The sequence below is a fragment of the Ictalurus furcatus genome, chromosome 2 (genome assembly GCF_023375685.1).
Source record: "Ictalurus furcatus strain D&B chromosome 2, Billie_1.0, whole genome shotgun sequence".
Taxonomy (NCBI): domain Eukaryota; kingdom Metazoa; phylum Chordata; class Actinopteri; order Siluriformes; family Ictaluridae; genus Ictalurus; species Ictalurus furcatus.
In genome coordinates, this window is record NC_071256.1 from 9,355,592 (window position 1) to 9,377,981 (window position 22,390).

At 38.5% G+C, this 22,390-nt stretch overlaps 1 protein-coding gene across 9 annotated transcripts in view; it reads left to right on the forward strand.

The window, feature by feature from the left end:
- Positions 1-22,390, forward strand: part of LOC128621280 (caskin-2) — a 106,478-nt gene that overhangs the window by 62,754 nt on the left and 21,334 nt on the right. For all 9 annotated transcript variants that reach the window (XM_053646990.1, XM_053646981.1, XM_053646962.1 and 6 more), the window contains 3 exons: positions 8,963-9,093; positions 9,268-9,376; positions 11,952-12,060. In XM_053646990.1, the coding sequence (XP_053502965.1) occupies positions 8,963-9,093; positions 9,268-9,376; positions 11,952-12,060 (349 nt within the window). The remainder of the gene's footprint in view (positions 1-8,962; positions 9,094-9,267; positions 9,377-11,951; positions 12,061-22,390) is intronic.

Below are 22,390 nucleotides of genomic sequence, written 5' to 3' on the forward strand. Positions count from 1 at the left end.
ACTGGTCACTGTAAGTTCAACATGGCACCTCATGGCAAAGAACTCTCTGAGGAGCTGAAAAAAAGAATTGTTGCTCTACATAAAGATGGCCTAGGCCAGTGGTTTTCAAAGTGGGGGCCGCCTCAACAATTTGGTGTGCCCATCCCTCCCACTAGTATGTTTTCTCTTTCTCACTCTCAGACAACCACACACACACACAATCAATTCCTAATGTATTGTAATGTAAAGATGTAAGATGTAATTATTAATAAAAAAAAGGGGGATATATTCAGAAGTCTGTATTTTTAATGTGTTTTAAAGACATCTTGCAAAAGGGGGGCCTCACTCAAATGTTAATGCCATTTGGGGGGCCTTGCCCTGGAAAAGTTTGGGAACCCCTGGCCTAGGCTATAAGAAGATTGCCAAAGAAGTTGAGTGCATGTGGTCAGTGTCATATCCAGAGGTTGTCTTTGGGAAATAGAAGTATGAGTGCTGCCAGCATTGCTGCAGAGGATGAAGGGGTGGGGGGTCAGCCTGTCAGTGCTCAGACCATACGCCGCACACTGCATCAAATTGGTCTGCATAGCTGTCATCCCAGAAGGAAGCCTCTTCTAAAGCTGATGCACAAGAAAGTCCGCAAACAGTGTGCTGAAGACAAGCAGACTAAGGACATGGATTATGGGAACCATGTCCTGTGTTCTGATGAGACCAAGATAAACTTATTTATCCCCAGCTGAGAAAGACTACAAATAGCTATTTTGACATCCTTATCTGAAACTTTTAGATAGTTCCACATCGCTGACATGATAGCACTTTACTTGGTAGTGCGGTGATGACATTAGCTCCACATAACAAAAGTTGTTTTCTCATGATCTCAATGTAATTTTATAAAACCTCACAAAAGAACAGAAGCCCAAAGTGGCCACGGATCATTATTATTTTTTTTCTTTCTTGCTTTCTTGTGACCACCACTTAATTTTCTTTTGATCCACATAAAACTTTCTTGTGATCTCGACATAACAAAAAGCTGTTTTCTCGCTACATAATTTAATCACGAGAAAATCTTGTTAATGGAACTGGTTTTGCATGCATGTTGGTGTCTTCATCATCACCATCACAAATTTAATAATTGCCTGCTGTTGAGATGGACTTTATCTCTGCATTAAGAGAGAGGGGTGTCTCCTTCTCAAGTATAAGACACTAATGTGGAAGTTCTCAATCACTGACAAAGAGTTATTTCATCTTGAGTGAGTCCCTGATCAAAGTAAAAATGAATTTGTTCATCCATGCAGGATTGCCTTAAGCTTTTGTTGCCTCCAGAACAATGACATGTTATGTCAAGTACACAGAAAAATTAAGTTGTGATCATGAGAAAACAACTATTTTGTTATGTAGAGATCATGAGAGAATTACATTTTATGTCTGCTTTCACCCTGCTAGTTTTCATTAATTTGCACACACTCCAACAAAAGATGTGAGACGAGAATGTAGAGAGGGGAGAAAAAAGAAAAAATTATTTCTCCCCTCTCTACTCTTTACTCTACAACTTGGCTTACATATGTAATGTAATGAGTCTTTATTGGTCACATATACAGTAGAGCACAGTGAAATTGTTTTCTTCGCATACCCCAGCCTGTCAGGAAGCTGGGGTCAGAGCGCAGGGTCAGCCATGATACAGCGCCCCTGGAAAATATATATTTTCATACATACTGAAGAGAGATGTACATGCACAACACAACCTCACACCTACACTTAACTTAATCACATTCAATACCTGTATAGCTGCACAATATTGGAGAGCAGCTAATCAAGCCCACCTGCCTGAAAATTGTAGAGAGGCTGTGTGGCTCACAAGTGGTGGATAAAGTTAGAAAAGTCCCACTCTCTGACAGCACTGTGAAAGACAGAATTGATAAACTGGTTGGAGATGGTCAAAACCACCTGCATGAGAAACTTAGGAATGTTCCCTTTTCCATCCAGTTGGACGAAACAACAGTGTCAGACGAATCCATGCTCATCGTTTATGTGCAATATATTGACGGTGATGACTTGAAACAAGACATCCTTATGTCTACCAATCTAGCCAAAACAACAACAGGGCAAGATATTTTTTTTACAGCTATGGACTCTTATCTCTCATCCAACAATATGCCCTACGAGAATATTGTTGCATGCTGCTTTGATGAGGCCGCAGCATTGATGGGCAAAAACCAAAGGATTTAACAGCCAATTGAAGGAAAAAGCCCCAGGGTGCACAGTTTTCAGCTGCATGCTACATCGCCAAACATTGGCCAGTAAAAAACTTTTGGAAGACCTTAGTAACACCCTGGCAACTACTGTTAAAGTTGTAAACTTCATTACGTCACGCCCTACTAACAAGAGAATGTTTGCACAGCTGTGTGAGGATGAAGCGCATCAAATACTGCTGTTACACACAGAGGTAGGCTGGTTGTCGCGTGGACAAGTGCTTGTGCATTTTATGGAATAAAGGAATTCTTGCAAGATTACAATCGACCACTGTGCGAACAGCTAACTGACTGCGTTTTGGATCAAAATGGTATACCTAGCAGATACATTCACTCTCTACAATCAGACAGACAAGCGGATGCGGGGTCCTGAATCAAGCATCATGCAGTGCAAAGATGCTCTCGACACTTTTGTGTGGGAACTGGAGTTCAGAGTTGGAAAAATGTAATAAGGTGAGCTACGATAATTTCCACTGCTGACGAAACAGTCTGGTGGCACTGTGTCTTCGTCTTTATGCACAAAGTTTACCCGGCACATGAACATGCTCCGGGCGGAAATTAAATCCTATTTTGCCAATGTTAACGAATACTTATCAAAGGAATCGTGGGTGATTGACCCTTACATGTGAAGATGAGCTTGCTGACCTTCAAGCCGATTTTGTGTCAAAGAAATATTTCCACAAGAACAAAAAGTTTTGGATTGTCAAAGGACATGCTGATGCACCCAGACTGGCCAAACACGCAGGAAAAAAGGTTGGACTCCACTGGATTAGACTACTATACATAAATCCTATCTTAAGAAAGAAACAGCACAATGCATGCTGTGGTGTAATAAGTAGAAACGGTGAGTGAACCACCCCCACATTTTTATCCCCACCACTTTTTAAAACAGTGACGCTCATGTATTGCCCAAGCAAATAAATTATTGATCACTTTTCAATTCAACTAAGCTTGTATTAAATATAATTTGCAAAAAGTATACAGTAATTAGTATCAGAATTATTTTAATCCAATGATTTTAGCAGTAATGTTTGTTCCACGGATTTAAAAGACGGACCAAAGTCAATCGTCTGTTTTGGAGGAGTTGGATAAGTCAATCTCTTTTCACGTTCCATTCACGGGGTGTGAGGTGGAATTGCAGACTAACCGGTTTTGCCATTTTCACTCACACTGAATTGGGGGGCTTTATTTCCCACAATTGCAACTTTAATTCTCACAATTGAGAGTTTACGCTGCATCTCACAACTGTGACCTTATGTATTTATTATTACTTACATGATTTTATAAGTTGCATTTTTTGTCTTTGTGTCCATCTTTGCAACAGACCTCGTAGAGCTACTGTTCAGACGTTTCATGCTGTATCCGAAGTCACTCACAAAATGACTATTCCCTATATAGTGGGTGTCACAGTAATTGTATGACTTGTGTTTGGCATGCATGTTCGATTGTCTATTTATGTACTTGTTGCATGCCATTACTGTAAGTTCCTCGAACCAGAATTTATTTATGGCAGCAATTAAGTCAGACTTTGTAGCTAGGTTTGGTTCTTTTTGAATGTAGTTTTTCAGAGTATGCCACACCATCTCAATAAGATTAATATCAGGGGATTCTGGTGGAGTCTTCAGCCAGTTTATACAATCTGCAGCAATGATTCTGCTTGCAGCAGTATGTTTTTGGTCATTGTCCTAGAAAAAGCAATGATGTACTCTGAGGTTTTCCCTAATGTAGGGAGCATTGGTTTCTTTTATAATAGCATCTTCAAAGAAAGACCGGTCCATTATCCCTTTGAAGATTGCAAGGTCCCAGTCCCAAACTGGATTGCTCCCCAAACATGAACATGACACGCGTCTCACATTCTTACAAAATGACTGATCCAAAGCCACCGTTGTTTCTGCAGTGAAAATACTCTACCTTCACTTGGTAGATCAGACCATAACCTCGTAACCTTGTTAACGCCTCAGTGTGTTCCTGCATTTCAAAGGCCGCCTGTCTCCACAAGGATTGTGATGAGGTGGACTCAGAAGCGTTGAAATTGCGAATGTTTTCACCTATGTTTACTGCATTTACATGTTAAAAATCTATGTTTAATGCATTTAGACCTTAAAATTATACCATTATACCAAGACCATTACAATTCCTTGCGTAAATTTGATGTCCAACAACAAATATTTGATCAAAATGCATAATTTAGTCTAATTTCTCATTTTTCTCTTGTGCTCCATCTGTTTGACACGCATGCATGGGCATCTTTAAAGTCCTACAACAACTCAGCAATTTTTTTTGCGATAAAATGTAAGTTATGCACTGGACGAGCATCTCTTAAGCGCAGCACTCACGGTATTGTCTTTTCTTTGAGACTTAGTAAATGCGTGAGAGTTGGTAACTCTGCAGTTGCAGCTTTTTATCTCACAACTGTTAATTAAGTAACTTTTAAATTGACGCACAGAATTAAGTAATTTTTATGAACACATTATCTCGTGAATTCCTGCAGAAAGCACAATGAAGTGTGCGTTTACAAAGCACATAAAATAATGATTCACTGCATTACACTCATGCACTCACGTGTAAATGGATTTTCCAGTGTTCGTATTACTAAATATTTGTGTCCATTATTAGGCTATTTTTTTCATTTATTCATGTTTCCTTGTGGATATTTTATGTTTTCAGAACATTAAACATGCAGGTAACAGATTATCAGACACTATCAGAGAATGATGTTAATTCTATGTTAAATATATAATGTAATACTCTATAAGCCTAGGTATATTTAAAGATCGATTCAAGACTACTCATTGCCAAGGTGAAGTGGCCAAGAGCAGTCTGATCTGGCCTAGCTATAGGACTTCTGTGTTCACTTTAAACCAGTTTTTTTAATAGTGAAACTTTAAATGAAAAAAAAGAACAAAAGTTTCCATTGGCAAGAAAGAAGAAAATGGAATTCATTCAACACTACTTTGAGGAAGGACATTCACATTCACACGTGCACAGACGAATCGACTTTCTGCACTGAAAAAAAGAAAAGAAAACTCATTTAAACCACACAATAGTGAGGATTAAACCCTGGTTGCTGGCATCCTGCAACCACCACATTACCACTGCGCTATTCTACAACACATGTTTTAGCCATATTAAGTTAAACAGTTATATAGTTATAGTACATGTACTATGTGAATTGATAACACTCACTTTACATAATTCAATTTTGTAATTAGAAACGTGTTTAAATTAAGTTTAGCATAAGCAATGAAATCACATTTTGATGAGAAAATTAATATTTTTATCCAAGCCATGCGTAACCACACATTCCATTTTTTAGCATACTGTGTGTTGAGCTACAGTATGTTGTTCCATGCGCCATCTGGTGGTTATTGTGCAAAGCACAACAAATGAATTGAAATTCTAAGTAGCATGCCTGAAGGGTACCACATGATCACACGTGACGAATTTCATGAAACTACTTGGAAAAAATGTGCATTCTTAAAGGCCACATCTGTAACAAGAAACACATATCAGTCACATGTTCCAATATTTTTTTTTGCATCGCCTACAAATTGGGTGGTCTGATACAGAATTTGCCATATTCTATTTCATTTAATGCATCTACATATAAATACCAGGAAACAAAAGATAAAATTCTAAACTCTCTTCTCATATTCATCTTTTGATCTCAAAATGTCTACAGCAAAAATAAATTAATTGGCCTTGCCGTTCCAATAGTTTCAGACGGGACTGGAAGAGCTTTTTTCACTTATCTTCTGCACTCTTATTTTTTTTCAGCAGCAGTTGTCAATTAACATAATAAAACATAAAATAAACATAAACATGTCCAGAATAAAGTAGGATTAGAAAAAATAAACGAGAAACGATGTTGAAAATACATTGGGACAACAATATGTTTGGGCAGTTCAAAAGTAGTTTGATACCACATGAAAACACATCACTCACCACTTCCACAAGTGTTCTGAGTGGTCATATCAGACCTGTATTTAAGGCTGTCCACTTGTGGTTTGATGACCAGAGATGGACTTTCTTGAGACTTGTTCCCAGAGATATTCTGACCCTCTGATTTACTTCTACAGAAACAAAGCTGTGATGGTTGTGCCCAGTTACAGTGACCATATATTAAATTTGTGGCAGAAAATCCTACTCTACGAACTCTAACTGTGCCCACAGAAAATGTGGCCACACCTGCTTAGTCATGCAAATATGCTGAGAGCCCCAATTTAGAAAGAGTTTCTGCATATTTAAAATGTACGAACTTGTTAGCACTCACAAATGTGCAAACTGATTAAGTAACAGGGCCTATTGAGCATGTTTTGCCCAGTTATTTCATAACTATGGTAAGAAACAGGATTAACCAATCAGGATTTTTCCTGTTTCTGTTTGAAATACAGCTAGCTACACTCTGAGCAGAGCGATATAGAGGTGACAGACTGTGAACTACTGGAGTTTTACTGCAGAGGGAGAAAATGAAGGGTAGATCTGGTTTTATAAGATAAAATATGATTTTCCCATATTCCCATAACATTCCCATGTTTAAAAAAAATAATTTTCAGAGGAACTGTCATAAAGGCATGTTATTTCAACATTATTAATATGATAAGATGGTTTGACTAGATTAGTAGATCGTGACATATATGGCTACTTTGTGCCATCACTGCTCCTACTACTGTATGGCAGCTGCACAAAATGTGCAAATGCATCACACATCATGTCAATTTAATTGTACAGATTACACATTAATTTCTATTTTGCATATTTCCTCATCCCCCTTGAAATCAATTCCTGGCTACGATACGCCACTGCTCCTGAATGGAATGAATAAGTGGACCTATGCATGAACATTATAGTACATTTCAATGGCAGCAACTCTACTTTGAAAGGCAAGTTTAATCCAGTTCCACCATTTGCCACTGTCAGCCATTTTTAACAGCCAAGGGTGCATACTGTAAATAGCATTAACATTAACTTTGGCTAGCTAAGGAACATTTATACAGTTGCAATCAAAATTATTCAACCCCCATTGCGAATCAGGTTTATTGTCAAAATTTACAGACTTTCAGCTGTTTGCAATGAACAAATCAAACAAAAGCAATTGAAATAGTTCAACACAACGGATGCTTCAAGTGGTTCCCCCAAATTCAACTGGAAATGCAACTTTTAATGACTTCTCCAGTTTCAAAAATATTCAACCCCTTCATGGAAAGCATCTTTAGTACTTAGTAGAGTATCATTTTGCTGTTATGACCTGCTGCAAACACTGGTTTACTAAGACTATGCCTCATTTCTTTAAATGATCAAAAAAGTTTCTTAAAATGCCTTCACTGCATGTTTTCAGCTCCATTGTCAACAGCATTTAAATAGAAACTGATCATCATTCATATACATTGGACAAGAAAAAATTCCCCGTTCCTGAACTCGGCATAACTATCTAAAACAAACACCGCACTCAAAAACCTAATAAGAAACATTTAATTAAATATAAAATTATTAATTCCACATTTAAATTTTGTTTAACAGTCAATAAATTAATGCACATTAAATTGTTTTGCTTTACAGACACCAACTTTCTTAGAAACATAACACTTGGAACACTATGAAATAAATTACATAGCCAAGTGTACTTCATTCATCACAGTGTAATTTTTATCATTATTTTAATAATTAAAAATATAAAGTGATTTATAAGAATAAATAATATATAATCCTAAATAATATTATATTTATATAAGTCTCCATAAGCAGACTTTTCAGTAAAAATGAAAAACAAAATCAGAATTTTTTAAAATTGCACTTTAGAGATGTCATGTAATGGAGTTGCGGCCGGATGCAAATGCAGATAAGAGTTTTATTATAGGAGATATAGGCAGACAAATCCAAATCATGAAACAATAGCGTGGTCAAATCAGGCAAATGGTCAGGCAATCAGCAAACAGGATAAACTAGACTAAGACAAGACTCAAATAATGAGGACAAGAACCAGATCAAAACCATGAAACATAAAGCTATGAATATAAAGGCTTGGTACACCACAGAGACTATGGCAACTGAGTGTAATACTTCACAAAGACTACGTGTTTAAACAGTCTCTTATAGGTGAGATGTGATTGTGAGTGTAAAATGCAGGAGTGTGTGATTAGAATGAAGGTGCGTTCTGGGAATTGCAGTCCCAGAGAGAGACCAGTGCTCGTCTAAACATTTATTGTTTTCTATACCCCAAACAAACACTTAAAATCAAATGTGGACATCATACATTTTTATGAAATAATGGCCAGATTGCACTATGTGCCCAGTAGAACTCCATTTGAAAATTATCCAAATAAAAAGTGTGTTTTTGATCAATGGAGTTGAATTACTTGTATGTAATATTTATTCTTTTTTACTTAATTAGAAAAGTCATACATAATTAGAAATAGGAGAATGCAATAAGTACCATAAATGACACATTATTCTGATTCAGGTTTTGACACAAGGTTAATTTTAGGAAGGTTTTTTTTTTTTGATAGACACATTGACTCAGTAGCTATGATTGACCCTGGTTCATCCATTGAAAACACATGTAGAGTCCTTGCATTCCTGAAAAGCTTACTGCAATGAAACCTGTTCTATGCCATAGTTATATAGGCTTTGGATGCTTGCCATTACGTTTCTCTTGAGCCACACTCTTGTCACCATGCCCCCCATCTCTCTCTCTCTCTCTCTCTTTCTTTCTCTCTGTCCCATGCTACCACCTCTAGGTTGTCCAGCTGTTGTTAAGCAGTAACATGATTACAACTTTATTGGAGGGAGACAGTGGGGACCCTACAGATTCTGCCTTCAACACTCCTCTCCACCTCGCAGCTCGCAATGGACATAAGGACATAATTCGGTCAGCCTACCCTCTTACTGTCTTATGTCTGTCTGTCTGTGTATTAGGGGGCAGAAGTATGGTATTAAGTGTGGTTTGTCTAGATGAAAAAAATACAGGTTAATTGGCCTGATATCTCATGGATGAACACAAACAGAAAAATAAGTGCAGTAACGCTATCTCTTTCTTCCTTAGGCTTTTGCTGAAAGTAGGAATCAACATCAACAGAGTCACCAAAGCAGGTACTGCTCTGCATGAAGCTGCTCTCTATGGGAAGACAGAGGTAGTACGGCTGCTGCTGGATGTAAGTTTTAAATGGTGTCAGTCAGCCCTATTTCTGAGCTGAGACGTCTAATTCATTGTTCTAAAAATCGGTGTGTCATGGTTTCCAATATTACAGTGCTGTAGAAAATCATTTGCCCCATCCTGATTTCTTCTATTTTTGTGTATATCTCAAAATAAATATTATTTAGATCTTCAAAATTTTTTGAAATACAACATAAAACAAAGGCAAACTGAGTAAACACACAATACAGTTATTTTTTAAAAAAACTTATCCAACACTTATTACCCATGTGAAAAACTAATTACCCCCTTAAACTTAAAATCTGGTTGTGCCACCTTTAGTAACTGCAATCAGATGCTTTTGAAAAGCGCTGTGGTGGAATTTTGGCCCATTCTTCTTTGCAGAACTGCTTTAGTTCAGCCACATTGGAGGGTTTTTGAGCATGAACTGCCCGTTTAAGGTTCCAAGTCAGGACTTTGACTAGGCCACTCCAAAACTTTAATCGTGCTTTTTTTTTCTTTTTCTTTTTTTCCTTTTTTTTTTTTTTTAGCCATTCAGAGGTTGACTTACTCCTATGCTTTGCATCATTCAGTACGTTTACATGGACAACAATAATCCAATATAAGAGCTCCATAAATGACTCCAGGTAGTTCTGTGGGTCCTGTCTTCATGATCATGACGTGGGGCATGGACAGCTCAAAAAGGCTCTTTATTCTTTTTTGGTTTTTAACTATTGCTTTTCAATTACCTTATTTTACTTGGGCTAATACATTTGCTGCTTTTGACCGCTAAGTGGCGCTATAACCACAGATTTTCATTTTCACAGTTAATTTCACAAGTAACAGTGAAATGGGCTAGAGTTGATGGTTGCAGTCAGTGGAGAATACAATAAAAACAGAATTTGTAAGTTAAAAACAAATCATATTAACCGAACCAAATTTAGCACTCAAAATTTACGCCATTTAAGCATTTGCTGTTTAGAATAGAATTCAAGCTTAATAGTAAATGTCCAGACTGTGTTCTGTGCTTACTTCTACATGTCCTGTATAATGTAGTACTACTACCCCATATATTCATTTATTAAACTTTAGAAAGATGTGCATGATTATTTATAATCAATGTATCTTGTATTATTATGTCTTTGCAATAAAATAAAAACGATAGAAAAAGTGGATTACTCTGCATGGGAGCATTAAGGGTGGAAGCCTAGTTGTCTAATACCCTACATTAATTACACTGGAAAAAATGGAATATATGGTCAGTTTGATTTTAGAAAAAATATTGCATATGGTTTACATAAAAATATAAAAATTTCTCATCGTGATTTCGTTGCTAAACCTATTTGAAACAAATCTCTAACTAATTTGATTGAATTATGTAAAGTGAGTGTGATCAATTCAAATAGTATTAAACCGATTAAGTTATGAAATCTTGTGGGGATGTTGGCACTGATGGGTACTATAACTATAGTTAAATTATAGTGTCTGATAAATTAGAGTTATAGTTAAATTATAGTTATATTTAAATTAAGATGTTTAAAACGTGTGGTAGAATAGTGCAGTGGTAATGTCACAGTTGCAGAATGCTGGCAACCTAGGTTCGACTGGTCAGGCGAGAGTGTGTGGTTCAGTTTTATTCAGGCCATTGAAAATACATGATCAAACCGGGAATTTTCCCGATGAGCCACTCCAGTTATGGATCATAGTTACAGGGTTCATTTTAATGGCACAAATTGGCACAAATGAACGGCTCCGATTTGCAGCAATTTGAGCAACATGGAGTGGAGTGTGATGTCACACAACCAAAAAATTATGTTTAATAGTTCACGTTTCAGCCATTACATTCCAGACCTGCATTTTGGCTTTTTTATTTTCCAATTTATTATATATTATTATTATTATTTATTATTCTTTAGATTGAAGTAATGTGACTACAATTTGAAAGACATGAGGAAAAAAAATAAAATGAATAAGTGAAATTAACCTTTTAAATAACATAAATAATCATGGTTAAAAGAGTACAAGCAAAAATGGAGCAAAAAAAGTTTTTTTCCCCATTCTGGTTCGAGTACATTGTTTTAATAAGCTTTGAAAATAATAATAACATGAAATCAGTCACTGCTGATTTTTTTATTTGACAAAATAACAAAAATAATATAATAACGTTAAATATTTATTACTTTGAATTTTTTTCCATTATTTCATCTCCATGTCACACTTCCAGTCATTTTACAAACTGTCCCTTTGTGCCCCCTTGTGGCAATTTCATGAATGACTTTCACATGTAACTGGTTCATATTTACCGCTGTGGCCTTACAGCAGCGGTACATGTGGTGGTAATAGACATTCTTGTTGAGTACCAAATTATGTTAATGCTAATGATAATTAGAACGTGATTAAATATGATTTTTTTCTCCTGCTCAAAATTGAGCAGCATCAACAGAGAAAATGTTGACCGGGTGGACATTAGACTGTTTACCACATGTTATTGCAGAATCACTTAAAATTCCATCATCCAGCTGAGTTTACACAATTGCCCCAGTTATTTATTGAATAACCTGTGTAGATAATTCTGAAACCTGTTTTGCCTGCAGGCTGGAATTGACAGTAACATTCGTAACTCTTATAACCAAACGGCCCTGGATATTGTCAATCAGTTTACAACTTCTCATGCCAGCAAAGACATCAAACAGCTCTTACGAGGTAAGTCTGTTTCATATGTATGTGTGTGTATATGGGTCATTCCATCTCAGGTGGTCCAATAGGTTGCTTGACCATTCTTAATTTTCATAATTTTTTAAAATGCATTTCAAAACCACCAGGTTATTTTTTTTTAATTTTTATTTTATTTTACATGGTTTAACCATGAGAGCCATCTTTGTGTCATGGCACACAAGATATTTTGGTTATACAGCTGTTTACATAAACCTCAATATCTCAGCTCAGGATGGTCCTAGCTCCTTGGAACAAAAACTGTCCTTTATAGCACATTACACGGTACATGTACATATACAAACATTTTGCACATTCTTGTTTATTAGACTTAGAACATAGTCCAAATTTAATTCACAAGATTGCCCACAGTTCCACATTTATGGTCAATTTATAATGGGAAGGGTTTGAATATGCATACATGCATGCATACATACATACATACATACATACATACATACAGTGGTGCCCAGATTTTCACACAAGTCCTAAAAGTAAACAAAGAGAACACAATTAAACAAATGAGACAAATATATTATACTTGGTCTTTTATGTATTGAGGGAAATGATCCAATATTACCTATCTGTGACTGGCAAAAGTATGTGAACCCTAGATTTATCAGTTAATTTGAACATGAGATTAGAGTCAGGTGTTTTCAGTCAATGGGATGACGATCAGGTTTGTCTGAGCACCCCGTTTTATTTAAAGAACGGAGATCTACCAGAGTCTGATCTTCACAACACATTTGTGAATGTGTATCATGGCACAAACAAAGGTGATTTCTGAGGACCTCAGTCTGGAAAAGGTTACAAAAGCATCTCTAAAGAGTTTGGACTCCACCAATCCACAGTCAGACAGATTATGTACAAATCAAGGAAATTAAAGACCATTCTTACCTTCCCCGGGAGTGGTTGACCAACAAAGATCACTCCAAAGAACAAAATGTGTAATAGTCTGTGAGGTCACACGCAAACTCAGGATAACTTCTACGCAACTAAAGGTCTCTCTCACATTGGCTAATGTTAATGTTCATGAGTCCATCATCAGGAGAACACTTAACAGCAAGGGTTGCAAGGCGAAAGCCAATTCTCCCCAAAAAGAACATTGCTGCCTTTCTGCAGTTTGCTAGTGTGGACAGATGAGACCAAAATAGAATTTTTGTTTTAAATGAGAAGCTTTATGTTTGGAGAGAGGAAAGTACTGCAATCCAGATCAAGAACCTTATCCCATCTGTGAAATATGGCGGTGGCAGTATCATTGTTTGGGCTGCATCTGGGCCTGGAAAGCTTGCCATCATTGTTGGAACAATGAATTCTGAATTATATCAGCGAATTCTAAAGGAAAATATCAGGACATCTGTCAGTGAACTGAATCTCAAGAGAAAGTGGGTCATGCATCAAGACAATGACCGTAAGCACACAAGTCATTCTACCACAGAATGGTTAAAGAAAAATAAAGTTAATGTTTTGGAATGGCCAAGTCAAAGTCCTGACCTTAGTCCAATAGAAATGTTATGGAAGGAATTGAAGCAAGTAGTTCATGTGAGGAAACCCACCAACATCCCAGAGTTGAAGCTGTTCTGTACTAAAAAATGGGCTAAAATTCCTCCATGCTGATGTGCAGAACTGATCAACAGTTACTGGAAATGTTTAGTTGCAGTTATTGCTGCACAAGGGGGTCACACCAGATAATTAAAGCAAAGGTTCACATCAGAGTTTCTGTTAGCCGGTAAAAAATTTTTTTTCACTGTCGAAAATTCCCGATGTCCGATAAAATCAAAAATTGTCAGACACAATGTCCGGTAAAAATATTAATGTGAAGCAGACATACTTTAGACAAAGTACGTTTGCAATTGCACACCTAAATAAGGTCTCTGTATGCGCAAATACTTTTCTGACAGCTTGCAGTGTCTTAATCCACGACTACATTGAGTTGTATCGCGAGTGGGCCACATTGGCAAAAGCCTGAGTCATTCCCGTCTCTAGCATGCCCACAGAGAGAGGCTCCAGGGGCGTAACCTGGCCTGGGCATTTGGGCTGTAGCCACAAAGATTTTTTCTTTAGCCCCAAATAATTCTCCACTTGGACTGGTTTGTCACTTAGTAACTGAATGTCAGAAAAAGAAGACAGTAGTGTTGTAATTTTGTATCTTCAATGAATGGAGTGTTGTATTTTATCTTCAGTGAACGGAGGCAAAACCAATCAGACAGGATTTATAGGAAAATACTTGGAAAAACTTGTCTTATTCGCTGACAGGTCTCAATTCTGCCAAACGCAGGCTCACTAAGTCAGTCAGGGTAAGGGGGAAAAATGGATATACGCAGATTATTTATTTATTTGTTTGTTTGTTTGTTTATTTATTTAACTAGTGAAAGGGGTTGAAACTGAAACACTAACATCATCTCATGAGTCAGGAAAACAAGGTGTGTAAATGTCTGAGTTCCAAGTTATGTGAACATGATCTGAGCAGAGCATGATATGAGCAGATAAGGACAGCTACTGTACTTTGCATGGCACTGTAGCCAGCCAATCCCATGCAATGATAGCTAAGTTGTGCATATTTTTGTAAATGAAAATATATGTGGCAAACTGAAGTTTAACGTTTTGCTGTGCCCTGTTTTTGTTTTGAATGTTTGTTTATTAGATGGTAATTCCACTGACTTTTTTTTAATGGTGTGGAAAAGACAATGTTATAAATAAACAATTTCATTTGACTTGATTGGTTTGTTATTATATTGCAAAAACTATGCCTTGTCCAAAATGTTACAGTGCAAAATAAACCAAAATGAGATGACTGTTTTTTGTTTTTGTTTTTTTCAATTTGTCCTGTAAACTTTATCATTCCCGGACACGTTGACCGGCACCAAAAGGTCTTAGCGGAAACTCTGGTCCAGATAAGTTTGCCACTTAGAGATATGTAATATTGGATAATTTTCCACAATAAGTAATTGACCAAGTATAATATTTTTGTCTCATATTTATTTATAATATAATATATATTATAAATATTATATAATAATAATAATTATTATTATTAATATTATTATATTATATTATATTATATATATAATACAATATTTTTGTGTCAACTTTTATTGGTTTCTCATTGTCTACTTTTAGGACTTGTGTGAAAATCTGATGATGTTTTAGGTCATATTTAGGCACATTTTTATTAACATGTATGCATTTAATGGTTAAAAAAAACTCCTTTAAAGCCGTACAATATCTTATAGGTTGAAGTACCTTAAATACAAAAACTTGATTCAATAATAGCACATTAATACCACAGCAATCAACAAGACAATAATTGGGCCTTTTGGTTCAGGCTTCTTTGCTCTGATATGCATCAAAACTGTCTTTATATGGAGACTACATGAGGTATGATTGTAATGCTCTACAACACAAGTCGGATTTGTATATGTGTGTTGTATACTGGCACTTCCTGGTTAACTCTGTGAAGGACTAAATTTGATTAAGAAAACCTCAATCTATGATCCATCTCCACTCTCTGTACTTTCCCTGTGTATTCAAACTCAGTGTTTACTTTTGAATGTGTTATGCCTCAAGTGTGCATTTGAGTTTGTGTGCATGCGTGTTAGTTTTGGTCTCATCTTTAGCCCTCTCTATAACTGTTGTAAACAGAGTGTGGTAAATGAGCAATTTTAAGAGTCCTCAGAAGTGGGAATGTTTGGGACATGAATTCAGTTTAAGTGTGTAGGGGCATAACCAATAAAATCATCCAGTATACGTTTATATGGTCAGAAAAGAAACAGACATAAGTAGATTTATTTAAACATAGTTCCTTCAGAAAGTATTAGAATGGCAAAGCCACTCTTTTTTTTTGCTATATACTGAAGACATTTGGGTTTGAGATTAAAGGATGAATATAGGACGATAGATCAGAGTTTCAGCTTTCATTTCCTGATATTTACATCTAGAGGTGCTAAACTACCTAGAACATGACACCTTTTGTTTGAACCGATTTGTCAAGTGATCAAAAATATTAGAACATTTGACTGCCAGGTGTTTCTTTTTGTCCAAGTGTACCCTGTTAGATTAATTGTTTTAACAATTAATAGCTCTGAATGTCTACTCTTGAGCCATGTGACAACAGGTCAAGGCCATCACCAAGAACCTCCACTGAACAGAGACAGGGGTGAAAGTATCACAATCTTCCATTTGAAGAAGACTTCAATAAAAGAAATATAAAGGCCATACCACAAGATGTTAACCACCCTTCAGCAGTAAGAATCGGAAGGCCAGATTCGAATTTGCAAAAAAAAATACAAAGATGAGACAAAAGAAAGAAAGAAAGTGAATAAAGGAAGGATCTGCTCATATTATAAAACATACAAGCTCACCAGTCAAGCACAGTGGAGGTAGTGTCTTGGCTTGGGCTTGTATGGATACTTCTGGAACAGGCTCACTAATCTTTATTGATGATGTAACTCATGATGATAACAGAATAATAAATTCAGAAATCTACAGAAACATTCTGTCTGCCAATTTACAGAGAAATGCATTCAATCTCCATGGAAGGAACTTCATCATGCAGCAAGACAATGACCCAAAACACACTGCCAACAAAACAAAGGACTTTATCGGGGGGAAAGTGGAAGGTTTTAAACTGGCCAAGTCAATCATCAGACCTTAACTCAATTGAGCATACATTTCACCTCTTGAAGAGGAGAGTGGTAATTCTCATTATTCTCCAGTAGAGAAGCTACTTCCTGTGTTATGTTCGATAATAGGAAGTAGAAACCTGGATGTTTAGACACGTAGTTTATACATGATGCTAGTGTTGTGTAATTATTGGCAAGAATCTTGTCATCCTCACTTCATAGTTGTTAAGGGGACAATATCTCTAAGTAGGATTATTATTTACACCAATATCTTTGATATTAACATATTACTTATAAAATGTTTTTTGTTTTAGATTTTAAGCTTTTGTTTGATGTTTCTATTGATGCTATTTAGCATGTACGCTGCATCGGATAAGCTATTTAATACTACTTATTTGTAGCTACTACAATACTTACCTTACATTCATCTGTTTTATGTGTAGTTCATGCTGTTATTTTACTGCACTCAGGTAGCATTGTGAGAATGTATACTTACCCGAGTACGCATTTGTGATTTATATTTTCAGTTTCATATGTTTATCCAAGTAAAGCCTCTAAAGATGCACCCTGTTGTCTCCTGGAGAATCATTTGGATGAGTGTTTAGCTGACTGGATAGTTGGATAGGAGTTACATTCAATGAGGCCAGTACAATGAAAAGATTTCTACTGAGTAAGAGCTATCCAACAGACACTGGATTCTGACTGCAACATCATCTTCAGACAAGCATGCCAGACAGACAATACTACACACTCTCCCAGTTAAGTTTAGCCATTAAGATGAAAGGTGTTAACGAAGCAACCGAAACGGAAGCACAACAGGGGATGGAAACTCAAGCGTCAAGGACCAGCACAGAAGTAATTAAGACATGCGCTAGGGCTGCAGCAGCTCAAGCAGGAGTCACTTATTCTAGAAGAGAGATTGAAATTAAAGTAGAGAAGGCTCACCTCGAAGCAACTTTGGAAACATCGCAGCAAGGGAAAGAAGCTGAAGCCGCACAAGTCAAACCAACAGTGATGGAGGCAGCAGCCGCCGAATTCAAGATGGCATAAGAGGAAAATAAAGTCTTCTGCAAACCTCCATCACAGAGCGCACAACAGCGCACACAGGAATACGTGAGGTGTGACCCCAATATCAGTGCCAGTAATCAGGCACCTAAGGAGAGAGACGGGGATCCAAGCAACACCTCATAGGTAAACACATTTTTCCATGTACCTGTCAGTCTAGGAAGGTCTATGTCATTGCAACCGCATCCAGCAAATGATGTCACGCGACACAGTTGGAGAGTGAAGTTGGAATTGCAGCGTAGCTCTACCTACCCTAATGACCAATGGTCATACAGAGCCACCGATCAGGGTCATTTAAGGGACAATTCAGCCACATTTGAGCTTGCCAAATATCTAGCTTGGAGTCAGGTCATGTCTTCAAGTCTTACCAAATTTGATGATCAACCAGAGAACTACCAAGCTTGGACGTCATCCTTTCTCAACGCCATTAAAGATTTGGAGCTGACAGCAGGAGAAGAGCTCGACTTGCTCATTAAAAGGCTTGGAAAGCAGTCGGCAGAACAAGCACGAAGGATTAAGTCAGTCAGTAAGATATCCACCTACTGGATTGAAGATGATTTGGGAGAGGTTAGAGGAGTCTTACAGTTCACCAGAAGCTATTGAGAAAGCCCTGTGCACAAAGTTAGAAACCTTCCCTAGGATATCCATTAAAGACTGGCAGAGGCTTTGCGAGCTCGGAGACATGTTGCTGAAGCTAGAGGCGGTGAAGCAGGATGGGTACCTACCCAGTCTAACACATCTGGACACAGCCAGAGGTATGAATCCCATTGTGGAGAAGTTGCCTTATAGCCTGCAGGAAAAGTGGAGGACAAAAGGGTCAAGTTATAAACAGGAACATCTCCTCGCCTTTCCACCCTTCTCCTTCTTCTCAAGTTTCATGCACAGCAAGGCTAAAGCACAAAATGACCCCAACCTTGACTTCTCCTCACCCTCTACTCCCCCTGGTAAGAGACTGCAGTTACCCAGAAGTCATAGCAATTCGCACACACCTGTGTCCACTCACAAAACCGATGTGTCTTCTCCACATGTGCCTCTGAACACAGGCAATGGAGAAAAAACTAAAGAAGATCCTGATAGACAGTTTCCAATCCACGGAAAACCTCACCCATTGAGCAAATGCAGGGGCTTCAGAAGCATTTTCGCTAGAAGATCGCAAGCAATTCCTGAAAGAGTGTGCTGAAAATGTGTACTGGGGTAGCTGAAACAGCTGGCAGAAGAGCTATTGGCTACACAGTAGAGTCCGCCGATAGGAAAATCAGCTTCCGATTCCCTACCCTAATAGAGTGCAATCGAGTTCCAAAAAACAGAGTGGAGATTCCCATTCCCGAGGCCGCCTATCAGCATTGTCATTCGAAAGCCATAGCCGATGAGACCTTTGGACCCAGATGCAGACATTCTTCTGCTACTGGGAAGGGACATTCTGAGGGTGCACAAAGTCAGAAGACAGTTCAATGGCCCTCATAATGCCCCATATGCCCAGAATCTGGACTTAGGCTGGGTGATCATAGGTGATGTATGCCTTGGCAGGGGCCACAGACCTACAGAGGTGAGCGCTATGAAAACCTTTGTCTTGGAGAATGGACACCCAAATCTTTTTAGCCCATGTAAGAACTGCAACAAAGTCACAGGGAATTTCAATCTCTATGATCAGCACCAAAGCTTCTCACAAACTCCCATGCGAAGCTCATCTACGACCATGAGTGAAAGAAACCTGGGGTAATCAGTCTTTTGTCAAACCAAAGATGACAACAGGATTGCTCCATCTGTGGAGGATTTTATGTTTTTCCAGGTAATGGAAGAAGCACTCTTCAAAAATTAAACAAACAGCTGGGTTGCTCCACTGCCATTCCGCAAACCAAGGAGATTGCTTCCTAACAACAGAAAGTATTCTGTAAGTCGAATCAGATTGCTCCGTCACACACTGGAGAAGCCACCAGAAATGAAAGATCACTTTATTGAGTGCAGAAGATACTCAATAACCAGCATGCAGAGCTTGCACCTACACTTCAGGAAGGCAAAGAATATTGGTATCTCCCTTCCTTTGGCATGTACCCCCCACGGAAGCCTGCGCAAATCCGTGTTGTGTTCGATTCCAGTGCACAGTTTGACTGCGTATCCCTCAATGATGTACTGGGCCGGATCTTAACAACAGTCTCCTGGGAGTACTCATGAGATTTAGACAAGATTCAGTCACCATCACTGCTGACATTCAGCAAATGTTTCACTGTTTTGTGGTGCAGGAAGACCACAGAGATGTTTTGTGCTTCCTTTGCTATCGCAACAATGACCTCAGTGGCGACGTTGTGGACTACCATATGAGGATGCATGTTTTTGGAAACAGTCCATCACCAGCAGTGGCCATCTATGGTCTAAGAAGGGCAGGCAGAGATGAAGAAAAAGAATACGTCTCTGACGTGCAATGTTTCATAGAAAGAGATTTCTATTTGAATGACACATTAAATCCTTCCCTTCTGAGGCAGAGGCCATCGACGTACTAAGACGAGCACAAGAGATGCTGACAGGTTCTAATCTCTGGCTCCACAAGAAACAAAACCAAAAGAAAGGAGTCATGGAGGCATTCCCTATAGTGGACCGGGCCAAAGACATCCAAGACCTGGATCTCTCTGTGGATATACCTGCTTGCTCAGCAGAGCCTTGGAGTGCAGTGGAACATCATGTTTGACACATTTACAGATGACCGATAACCTTTCATACACCAAGGTGCTTTCAATGGTGAATAGCTTCTTCGACCTTCTTGGGTTTTTAGCCCCAGTAACCATACGAGGAAGATTGCTCCTCCGACAACTCTCTTCAGAGGTAAGAGAATGGGACACTCCACTCTCTGAGAACAGACATGAAAATTGGAGAAAGTGGCACGATTCCCCGCAGGGTTTAAGGGACCTGCAAATTCCACATGCTTGCACCACTATCTTCCCTTCTGAGGCCCACCAGATAGAGCTCTGTGTCTTCTCAGAAGCTTCCAAGGAAGCTATTGCTGTGGTAGCTTACCATAAAGTCACAGATCAAATGGAAAGCAAGAGGTTGGTTTCATCCTTAGAAAGGCTAAATTAGCTCCACAGCCTGAGCTGACTAGACCAAGATTGGAGCTCCACACCACGGTGTTAGTCGTTGAGATTGCAGAACTAATTGTCAAAGAAATAGATCTGAAACTAGATGCCATTAGGTTTTACACTGACAGCAAGGTAGTCCTTGGCTATATCCACAATCAAACTAGACGATTTTATATGGATATGAGTAATAGGATCTAACGCATCAGACAGTCCACCCAGCCAGGACAATGGAGTTACTTTCCCAGGGAACTTAATCCTTCTGACCATGGCTCATGGTCTGTTCCTGCAGCCCAGCTCACCAGCACCACATGGCTAACAGGACCAGCATACCTGTATGATTCATCAAGACAAGTCTCTGAAGAAACTCCATTAGACCTCATCGACCCCAAGTCTGATACCGAGATCCACTCTCAGGTGACAACTCTTGTGACTGAAGTTTATGAGAATCAACTGAAGTCAAAAAGTCAAGCAGTTGCCAGATTTCATCACATTGCACACTGCTTTACTCATCCATCACCTGACAGCAACTGTGTTGGTTGGCACACCTGCAAGAAAGGCTTGAGCTTTCAAAGGCTAAGAAGATTATTATTCAAAATGTCCAGCCTGAAGTGTACCTTAAGGAATTCAAATGTAAAACCACTCAGCACTATCTTCCCACACAGACTCCACTCCTGAAACTTCATTCCATCATTGACAGTGATGGCCTGTTATGTGTAAGACGGGACGCATAATACAGTCAGGTCTGGAAAAGACTGAAGCAAACCCTCTCATTAACCCAAGCCATAATCATGTTGCTACCTTGCTTGTACGCTATCACCACAAAGAAGTGAAACACCAGGGCAGGCATTTCACAGAAGGTGTCATCCGAGCTAGCGGACTGTGGATAATTGAAGCCAAGAGGTGCATCAGCAGCATTATCCATAGATGTGTATCTTGCCAGAAACTGCTAGAGAGGAGAGAAGAGCAACAAATGGCTGACCTACCTGCCGAACATCTGCAAACAGAACCTCACTTTTCCTTTGTGGGACTTGATGTTTTTGGACCATGGGAAGTCACCTCAAGACATACTAGGGGCGGCCAAGCTAAAGGTGGATGGTACTTTTCACCTGCATGTGCACCAGGGCTATATAAATTGAAGTAGTGGAATCAATGAGTTTCGTAAATGCATTACAGCGATTCGTCTCCATCAGAGGTTATGAGCAGACTGCGGTACCAATTTTGACAGTGCTTGTAAGGAAATGAAGATGTATCCTCCAAGCCCTGACCAGACAAGTGTGGAGAAGTTTCTCCATGATAGAAGATGTACCTGGGTGTTCAATCCCCCAAACTCATCGCATATAGGTGGCACGTGGGAACAGATGATTGATATTGCGCAGCGCATCTTGGATTCTATGCTCCTTCATGTGGGATGTCCTCAGCTAAAGCAAGAGGTACTAATTACGCTTATGGCAGAGGTCACTGGTATAGTAAACGCATGATTTTTAGTTCCTGTGTCGTCAGACCCTGAATTGCTTCTCCTCCTGACCCATATATGTTCCTGACACAGAAGATTGGTGCACTACC